The sequence below is a fragment of the Macrobrachium rosenbergii genome, chromosome 4, assembly GCF_040412425.1.
Source record: "Macrobrachium rosenbergii isolate ZJJX-2024 chromosome 4, ASM4041242v1, whole genome shotgun sequence".
NCBI lineage: Eukaryota > Metazoa > Arthropoda > Malacostraca > Decapoda > Palaemonidae > Macrobrachium > Macrobrachium rosenbergii.
The window spans coordinates 25676083-25687399 of NC_089744.1; the positions used below are offsets into that span (position 1 = coordinate 25676083).

The window sequence follows — 11317 nt, forward strand, 5'->3', positions numbered from 1 at the left end:
AAAAATTCCATGATTACTGTATAGTAAAATGATACATAAAGTCTACTTTTACACTAAAATTTATGAAACCAACCAATAGCAAATACAGTCATTACTATATTTTATCAAAAACAAAAATTTCTGATTTTCTAAATTATTCCCTGCTTGCAAACTTACCTCTTTGCCTACTGATAGGTTGGGGAATACTAAGAGGCCACATCACATACCTGTTGTCCTCCTGGCTGGTGGAGTACTGGTGATAGTAGCTATGGCAGTTAGAGTACCTGTTTTCTCTACTGGTCCCGTTCCCTTTGGTGCCCCTGCCATGGTCATCATACAAGGTGATCTGTCTCTCCAAACTAGGACGTCGTGTTGGCCCTATAAAATATTTTAATCACACTATTCATTCTTGTATGTGACATAGATATATGTAACAAAGAAATACGTACTGATTACTCTAAGTATTTATTAATCACCTACAGCAGTTTCAGCAACAACAACAACAACAACAACAACAATAATAATAATAATAATAATAATAATAATGATAATAATAATAATAATGGTACAAATAACAACCCTTTAACTTGATTCTTTCCTCATTTCCCTGAGCATGTAAGAGATAGCACTTTTGATGAGGTGCTGATAAAGAATGGGAGTGTTTTAATTTGACCAAGTAAAAAATGCATTTTACACACTAAATTACCAGACCAAAATTATAACTGCTACATGTCCTGGATAAATCCCTGCACTTCGAAAGAAGTGTAACAAAAGATGCACCAAGCCTTGGTATGGAAATATCTTAAACTAACTGTAATATGCAACGTTTTCATATACCAGAGATAGCAAGGTTGAAAATTTCCCCAATAAAACTCAAATATTGTAAAATTCAGCATAAAATGAGATACTGGATGTCAAACTACTTTTTTTTTTTAAACTTCCACTTCTGGCTCAGCTTCAAATAGTGTTTTCATTACAAAATTAAGTACTTCAAAATTTATTTAAAGATAAATGCCTACTACTGAAACTGAGCCAGGAGTCATGCAATGCCCAGGAATAGGAAAGCATTTTGTACAATAATGTTCTACTTTTGTATACCTAAGTAAACTTTGCTTCCATCAGTTTTCATAATTATCAAGCAAGGATTATCATAAAAAAGCATACATTTAAGTGTTCTTTGATCTTACAAAGTAGTCTATAAACTTTCTATAATGCACTAGTCTTGAGTCATACAACCACCTAGTGACCTGTGTTATTTCAGTAATGAAGCTACCACTGAAAATTAAAATTTAATTTTAATCAAACAAAGAATCTTCAAACAATCAATAGAAGTTCAGTATAAGGCCAAAAAATAAATAAAAGTATGTAAATTGTTCGAATAGTGTACAGCATTCACATGACAATATACAATGAGTCGCTGTAAAATGCTTTTATTTTCTGCTTATAAAAGTAAAGTTAATTAACAGTCTCAAAAATCTTCATACACAAGACAGAAGCAGCAAATGGGTGAACCATTCAACCTAAACAACATGAACAGCTGACAGGCATATTTAATGATGATTAATGCCCATAAAAACCTTCCAAATCTCTTCAGTAACTTTTCTGGTTATGTTCCTGTTATCATCCACAGGAGGTGGGTAATTAGGTACAAAATACTGTTTATAAACGTCTTTTCACACACAAAGTCACTTATTCTCATCTGGGTATGTGGATCCAGGATTCACTACTGTACTGACCTAGCCTGAAAATTACCTCTAGGAGTACCCACCTGGGCCCATCAAACTAACTGACCAACACTACGCATCATTCATCAAAATATGGTGCTCCCAAAACAACTTCTGAGTGACCAGAGTTCATTCTTATGGTTCAAGAGATTATAAACTACCTAGTCATTGTTTTAGTCAAATATAGTAAAGTTCTATTTAAATTTTCCTCATGCCACACGATTTTTACCCCAGCATGAACACAGCTGGTCTTATAAATTACAGCATGCAACAAATGAAAGCATCCTAACCTAACAAGTAGAAATTTTCAGTTTTGTCTCAAATAAAAACTTTCATGATTCGAAAATGTGGAAGCACTTGTTATCTGATATTTAAAATATTCACAGTATCTTCATATTTCTGGCCATCCTTAAATCATGGAAAGCTGCATGAAACAGAATATGGAAGACTTTCAATGGCAAACTTTGAGGGCCATTACAATGAAGCTTTGAATCAGCTTTTCTAAACTGACAACAATTCCTATCAGTCAGCAGTGAGAAATGATAAATTTCATTGCATTAGTCCCTGGCTTTATTGGTAAAAGAAAAATAGCCTAGCAAAGCCTAGTCAAAGCAGTCATAGCCACATGTGGCAACTCCTTTGGCCTCTTTTCTAATATTTCTAATCTGGTAAGATGTGAAGCACATCTGCCATTTGCAGAGAAAATAAGTTTTTCCCTCTGGGATGAAGTAGCCAAAACATAACAGAACATTTTTGTTACAAAACTCTACCTGTCAACAATGATATTATCCTTCCTTATGAAGAAATGTTCACTGTGCTGTGCTAAGTTGCAAAAGTCACTACATTTACGATTTCATTTTTTGTTTCTTCATTAGCCCCCCTAAGACTGATTTTGCTATGGCTTCTCAGTTTGCCAGTTTGTTAGTAAGATTATGGACAAACTAGTATTATCACTATTATTATTATTATTACTGTATTCAGAAGATAAACCGTGTTCATATGGAACAAGTCCACAGGGGCCACTGACTTGAAATTCAAGCTTCCAAAGCATATGGTGTTCATTAGAAAGAAGTAGGAGGAGGGAAAGGGAAATATAGAGAGAAGAGATTCACATAGTAAAAAAGAAAAATATAAATAAGCAAATTAATAAACAGATAAAAATGTAAATTATCAAAATGCAAGGAGAATTGTATTAGATGAGTAATACATTGCATCTTTGCTTGAACTTTTGGAGTTTCAATTGCAAGACATCCTCAGGGAGACTGTTCCCCAGTCCAATGATGTGAGGAATAAAGGACCTCTGGAACTGAGAGGCTCATCAGTGAGGCATATATACTGCATATTGGTGCTGCTGTTCAGCAGACCTGGTTGCTCTTTGATGGTAAAAGTAATCAGGTATCAATTGAGAATGTGAATGATCTGTTAAAATGTAACTTATGAAAAACTGACAAACAAAAATTCATCTGTTGGTGGTCTAAGTCACAACAGCTAATATCAGAAAACAGAAACCTACCACCATGAACCATTCTATCTAAAAGGGGTAAATCTATGACAGAAGCAGACACCCATACTGGAGAACAGTATTCTAGTAAAGGAAGCACAAATGGATTAAAACAGGTTGCACCGATTTTATCAGTTATAAATATATGAGGCCTTACGCACAAGACCTAACTTTTGTGTAGCATTTTCTGACTCTTTCATTACGTTTCTCAAAAGTAAGATGTACGTCAAAATTACACCTAGAAAAGTTAAAGCTTTAGACTCATTCAGCAAAGTCCCATCCACCTGAAGGGGGGGATGGGGTGGAAAATCTATACGAGATCTGCTAATCAACAGCGTTTTCCTTTTATTGGAGTTCAGCCTCACACCCCACTGACTACACCATTCACCAATCCACTCCATGTCACGAATGAGACTAAGGGCAGCTTCCTTTCTCGTAAGTGGAGGCTTCACTACACTCACAAGTGTTGCAACATTGGTACAAGCAACAATCTTGTTTTCGAGACCAACAACCATATCACTTGTATGCACTAAAAATAACAGTGGACCAAGTACACTACCCTATGGAACTCCAGACACAATAGGTCTTGGTTCACTAAAGAATGCCACCAACAGCAACTCATTGCTGCCCACCTGTAAGGAGTTCTTGAAGTAAACCTAAAACATATCCACCCACTCCAAGATTCTGAAATTTACAAATTAGTGCCTTGTGATTTACTAAATTGGAAGCAGTACTAAAATCTATTTGAACCACTCTACACTCAAAAACCCTTATATCAAGAATCACTTGCAAATGGCATGTCAAACTTCCAACATTTCACAAGGAAGTGATAAGTTGGTTTGTAGTCTGTGTACCTTTTCAGATTATATGAAAAATAATAAACATTTTTTTAAAGAAAGTAATGACTCCCAACTGATTAATTTGGTGTATACCTACCTACATTTTATCACTTTTTGTAACAAAAACCTTATCAAATCTTTACAGATATACTTTAGAACTTTATTAACTTTCAGTCAATCAATGAATGTTCCACCCAGCAATGGAAAGCCACTCATCTGTTCTCAAAAATGTTGTTACTATTTGTATGTCTATCCAGAAGTTGAAGGAATTTTGTGGAGCGGTGCAATTTGGGGTACTGAAATAAAGATTTTATTTTAAGAAGCCTTTGAATTCAGATGTGAATCAAAGATGTCTGTCATTCCTTTGGCTTGGCAGATGTATGTTCTTTCTGACTTCTTTCTAGTAATGTTGATTCTTTACAGCCATTTTATATTATCAACATCAAAATATCAAGTTCACTTAAACTTTAAGTCCCACCTCCTATAATTTAAATTTTATGGTATATCTGCTTACCTTGACAACAGCAACTTTTGTTCAAAATGGGGGCAATGAGCTTTGTAAATTTTTTCATCAACCTCTGAGGCGTCCCTGATATCCAACCTAACTTATATTATTATTTGCATATTGAATATCTTGACCAGTTATAGGAAACTGTGACTAGACTGAAGCCACATTGGGAACTTTGTTATTTCTGGTTCCACTATTAAAGGCTCTCCATACTTTCTAGTGGATTACAAAAATGGCCTTAAACAAACCTTGGCTCCAGTAAATGGAAATTCCAGACTGATAGGTTGTTTGTCCTTTTTAGATACCTGTATGTGGTACACGTTTTTCACCAATTTTGGCTTTTAAAAGACACTTCTGGACCCAGTTGCTATTCCTCTGGATACTGACTTAATAAAATGTGCCAAAAACACTGCTGTAAGAACTTTCTGAAGCTAGAATTGAAAACCAAACCCAAATGGGTCTGTATGACATACTGGGGTGGTTAACTAGGAAAGTGAAATAGCCCCACTATTGTATGCACACCTCGTTCACCTGGTCCTGCACTTTCCTCCATATACCATCATGATAAAAATAATCCTTGATAACCAGGCTACTTGGAGGGTGGTGCTTAACTCCTTGAAAATCAAGGATTTTAGAATTAAAAGTTTTTAGCAGTTCCTTAGCAGTAAAAGCCTTGCACAGTAAATGTCAGACAGCTATTCATATGGAAGAAACTAGTGTTCAGCTTTCCTTATTAATTTTATCAGCTATTATAGAGAATCTTCTTAACTTTGGATTATGCACTAAGAAGGTCTCCAGTCTTATGGACAGCTTGTAACATTGTTTTTTTAACTAGGGATGCATTTGTCTCAAACATCCTCTCTAAGAACCTGGAGAGAAAGTAGTAATTCTCCCCATACTGACATTCAAGAGATGAAATAACTTCTAAAATCCTCCAAGGTTTAGGTAGACTGAGTAACTTTCCTCGCTTCTCAAGAGATGCTAATGAAGATAGATACTTTAATTTTGTTCACGTCAGTAAGAGTTACGCAAACAGAAGACAGATGCCTTTCCTACGTAGGATCAATTCCATAATGCATTAAGCATGTGAGCAATAGCCAGGGTCTAACTTTTTCGATTCATTTTACACTGATCTTCCTGTTATTGTCCTGTTTAAGCTCAAGCTGATACCAGTCATGATCATGATATCACTCGCCCTTCTCTGTTCATATTTTAAGTTAAAAAATGCCATGGAGATCTGTTACCAATTGTGGCTCATTTCATATACTTACGAACACTTTTAGTTGTTACTGTCATTCCTAGTTTTCTGAAGGAAATTACCTTGGAGCTCATATTCTGCCTCCGTCTCCTCGGGTAATCTTCAATTGAGAATCACATGTGAAATATACTTCCTGTGTGATGCTAAGCTCCTCCCTCACCTTAATACTCCTGAGATGTGTGTTATCTGGTGATTAACCTCATATCAATGGAAGTCATGTCTCAGGTTCTGACCTTTCCCTTTCCTGACTCTTAGGTCCAGTGCTCATGCAGTTCCTGAGGTCTTTCCTTTAAAAGTCAACAACTAAAACCATTGAGTTTTATTTGCTAAGAACCTGCTAAATTTTGATGAAGGTCATAGTTTGGATGGCTGTCACAAAGTATAAGTTCATATAATCCTGCTGGTAATGTGGGTGATGCCCTTGATGTACCATGTGGCTATCACTTTTGTGACAGAAGTACCATATTTGCCATTGTAGATGATCTACCCTCTCTCTCTCTCTCTCAGGAAAAGATACTGCTAATTTGAGTCTCTTTAACCAATGGGTATTAGCACATATGCACACACCGTGTGCATGTTCATAATGTTTTAAAAATGTATAGACAAGTAATACATCTTTGGAAGACAAAAAAAAAAAAAAATTTTGTTATCAGTTGCATGGAAACAGGAAACAGGAAACAGGAATGAATTAACATTCCTCGAGAGATTAAGAAGATGCACTCTCTCTCTCTTTCTCTCTCTCAGGAAACGATACTACTAATTTGAGTCTCTTCAACAAATAGGTATTAGCACATATACACACACTGTGTGTGTATTCATAGTTTAAAAAAATGTGTAATACAGGTAATATATCTTTGGAAGACAAAAAACACAAATATTGTTGTTGTCAGTCGCGTGGACTATAAAGGTTGTGACCAGCAGGTAGACAGATATGGATTAACATTCCTCGAGAGATTAAAGAAGTGAACTTTGTTTTGAAGATGTCCACGCAGCGTTAGTAAATATCTTCCGACGCGAAAAAAAATGATTTTTTTTGCGGAAGAACCTCTGAACCAACAATTTTGCACTCAAAGTAATGAGAAGGAATTCATTCCATTCTTCATGTAATCAGTACAATACATGAGCTATTAAAAACTATGCAATGTATTTAAAACACACACACTTACTTCATCGTCAGCTTCACGTGAGCAAAACGTTCTCTCTCTGACAGAATACAGCTAAAACTTGACTGGCTGGCTGGTTGCCATGAAGAGCTGTTAGTCAATCACAGCTCTCTACTTCTGTTCTATTTATATACATTTCGATCACAAATTGTGTGTAAGGCACTAAATTTGAACGTTGCCATGATCGTGATTATTTGACTGATGCTTGCAAAAATCACTCAATATTTTGATTTATATAATTATTTCTTCATGAAAACAAGAATTTAACAATAATTTTAACTTTAATATAGTGGTATGAAAAATCCCACAGTGTGTGTCTGTCGTAGTGATGCGTCATCACTTGCGAATCCTGTTCGTGGACTGTTCTCATATGTATAACTGCAATCTGATGACGATGTTCGTAACAATGAAGAACAACCCTCTTCAAGATCTATATGACGAAATGTATTTTATAGTCTTACTTATTGTTAAAATTCACAAGTTGAATTACAATTATTTTGATTATGTGTATTTTTACGTTTTACGGAATGTTTTTGTTGAAAAAGTGTGTTAGTGAAAATTACAGTCTTAAATTCCACTATTTTATTATCGATGATCTTAATTATCTCACATTCATTTAATAGTATATTAATATGTAAATAATAATAAACTGAAATGGATAAATAACTATAATGAAAAACCATAAAAAAAAGGAAAAAAATAATGTTTTTGCTGCAGTAGTGATGTTTGATTAAGCTCCTGACTCCATAGTTCCGAAATCCGAAAAATTCCAAAAACCGAAACACATCTGGCCCCGGGGATTCCGGATAAAGGATTGTGTATCTTGTTGTGAGAGTATTAAGTAGATTCCGTATGACATCTATATACATATAAAAATGAATGCATGTGTGTATGTGCCAAAATTAATCTGAAATGCAAAGAGCAATTTCAACCAAACTTGGTATACATGTGACCTACTCTCTAGAAATCAGCACTGCGGGGGTAAGACATCATTAGCACCAAAGGGCACCAAAGAGAGGGAGGGGGGGTTTCCCTGAAACGGGGCTGGTCATGCCCGTAGACTCAGTAACGTTACAAATTTATCATACCTAATTTCAGTATACATATGACTTACTATCTGGAAAAGAGTACTGTAGGGGTAAGACATCAATGGCATCAAAGTGGGGGAAAGGGGGTTGGGAAGGGGGTGACAAAGAGAGAGTGAGAGGGAGAGGAAGTGAGAGTGAGAGTACCTAGCCTAGCCTAAGGCACTTGGTCTCCCATCAGTAATATGGCCATATTGGATGTAGAGCAGTTTTTGGATACAGTATACATTTAAAAATAAAAAAAGTGCATCTAATACGGTATGTTATTTAGCTCTGAGCTTATCTAATTGTAAATTATATGCAATTTTTTGTATAAAAATTAAAGGTAATAACTGGTGGTCGAGAACGGATTATCAGTTTTTAGTTACTTCTTATCCAAAAACTCAATTCGGATCTCAACTGAATCGCATCTCATCGCTTCTTATGGAACGGATTAGCGTCGAGGTCTGGAGTTCTACTGTATGTATGTATGTATGTATGTATGTATGTATGTATATATATATATATATATATATATATATATATATATATATATATATATATATATATATATATATATATATATATATATATATATATATATATATATATATATATATGTATATATATATATATATATATATATATATATATATATATATATATATATATATATATATATATATATATATATATGAATTCTAGTAATATGATATACTTTTGTTGTAATTAACACTTAACACAGAACAAATCTGAGCAGTTTAATTGTAAACCTGTACATATTTCAGCTTAACATCTACATATGAGTGGGAACAAAGAAACTGTGAATGGTTTCAGTTAATATATATACAGATATATATATATATATATTATATATATATATATATATATATATATATATATATATATATATATATATATATATATATATATATATATATATATATATATATATAATATATAATATGTATATTATATAATCTATTGGTCAATTTGTGTGAAAGAATGAAGGAGAGAGATTCTATATGTTTCACAAAAATTGTTTTATTTACTAGGGATCTACGTCACTAAATCCATTCCATGTTTTGCTCCTTTGTTTCCACTCGTACTTAGATATTAAGCTGAAGCATGTATAGGATTACAGCCAAACTTCCCAATTCTGACTGTGTTAAGTAATGATTATAACACAATCCTATCACTAAAGTTCACTTTTTTATAATATTTGTACATAGTTAATGCTCTGGTTTCACTTAAAAACCCGGTTTCATTATGAATCATTTATGACTCTAACTTTCTGATTTTATTTGAAGTCTTTCAGATGCCTATATTTATATCTCGCACAACTCGAGTCATTGATGCATAAAGTCCATTTTATAGCAATGTTTAGGCTTGCAGACATTTTTAGCGACCTAATATCCTTTCATTAATGAAGTGTTTCATCAGCGCACAGTGATTTCCCAAAAATTTGCTTTTAGCTTCTCATTCTAACATTCCACAACTTCATACCATTTTTATGTCACGGCAAGCTTTACCCATAGTTTTCTTGTTTCCTGTGTATTACCGCTACTCTTCAGTGAGTTGCATTCCTTCACTCACAAATGTCAGCTGCTTTATTGGACAATGTTTCTCTGCCAAACAAATTCTGCTACTTAAGCCAGAAGCATTCCTTTCTTGGCAAAAGAATCTAATTACAGTATAGCCTCCAACACGCATTATCTTTTCCATATAAGTGAACTACAGCGACATGACTTGTGATGAAGTAACCAAAGGGTTTTCAACATAACAATTCTGACTTTTTTTTTAAGATAAGACCAGTTGTAATTTCTAGTCATCACAGCACAATTCATCCATAAACTTATATTTTCCCGGACAAATGTTCCTTTAATTACTATTCCATTTCTTTACTTTCTTAATTTTCATTCAAGAGTTTGACTTTTCATACACATCTAAAATGATTTTTACTAATTTCAATGATTTAGATAACATTTCTCATGAAAAATACGTAATAATGCTACTTTAATGCTTCTGTCATCAAAGAAAAATATTCTGCTTCTAAAATGAGGGAATAATTTCAAAACTGTGAAAAACTTTAAAAGCCTTTGAAGTTTAAAACAACTAACTTCACTATATCAAATTCAACTTACGAACCAATGCTATACAAAGATGTTCACGCTGACACTAAAACAGTAGATTTACTTAACAACAAACATTAAGGAGAATATCAGGAAATTTCAAATGGAATATGGAAATTTTTCTGATGGGTCTTGTTCTTAATTACTTGACAACCTGTGAAATACACAGTTCTTTCACTTGACACTTTAATTTCACCTTTGAAACACTAAAGTATAAATACAACGTTATGAAAATGTAACAGTTTACAATATTGTAATTTCCTATCATCCTGTGTTTACTGTATATCCTACATACAACCAAATGATTTCTGAATTCAAACAAAATTTGAACCAGCCTTTGGAAGATTGAACTTTTAGTCACAATACTGTCATCAATTACTATGTATTCTGTAACATGCCTACACCTTTTTTATATTAAGAACGTTATTCCTCATTTATCCAACAATGAACAGTTGAACAATATTATATGAATGATATACATGAAGGAAATATAGTATAATATAATGCTGATGAACATACAGTATTTATTATTATAATAAAACTGGTACCATTGACTAGCAAATGGTTTATAGTACACTCTTAAAATATAAACTCTCTCAAATTCTTATTTTCAATATGGTTGTTTGACCCTTTGGTATGATTTTCTACACAAAGAACAATCAGTTTATCCCAAAATAATTTTAAACTACAAAAATATGATAGTGTCAATATGTAAATCTAATTCAAACTGTAAACTGGAATCATTAAGTCCACTTACAATATAAAAAAATACATATTTATGAACGAAAATATAAGCTTGTAATAGAAAATTTAGAATTTGTTCATGAGCAAGACATTTTAGAGGACTCATTTTCTCAGTAGATCTTAAGGTTCAATTACCAAAATGCTGCTGTTGAGTCCTTAAACATTTATAATCTTTTTCCAAGACCTCTAAGTATGTTTGCCACGGATCTCGTTCACCAACAAATTCAAAATTTGTTTAAGCAACTGTGTTCCTCTGGCCATTTAGTGGAAAGCAATCAATAGCATTTACATTACAATTCTATTGCACAAAAATACCAAGGGTAAGGATTCTTATATCCGTTTATTTCCAACAATTTATGGAAACTCAAATAAGCATCTTTACTGTTCTTTTTAAGTGTTTAGGAG

The 11317-nt window shown here is 33.4% G+C and overlaps 1 protein-coding gene across 10 annotated transcripts in view; it reads right to left on the reverse strand.

The window, feature by feature from the left end:
• unc-13 overlaps window positions 1-11317 on the reverse strand; it is a 1228603-nt gene that overhangs the window by 648519 nt on the left and 568767 nt on the right. For 9 of the 10 annotated variants that reach the window (XM_067091731.1, XM_067091742.1, XM_067091728.1 and 6 more), the window contains exon 13: window positions 207-357. In XM_067091731.1, the coding sequence (XP_066947832.1) occupies window positions 207-357 (151 nt within the window). The remainder of the gene's footprint in view (window positions 1-206; window positions 358-11317) is intronic. The other variant, XM_067091750.1, reaches the window with a different exon arrangement.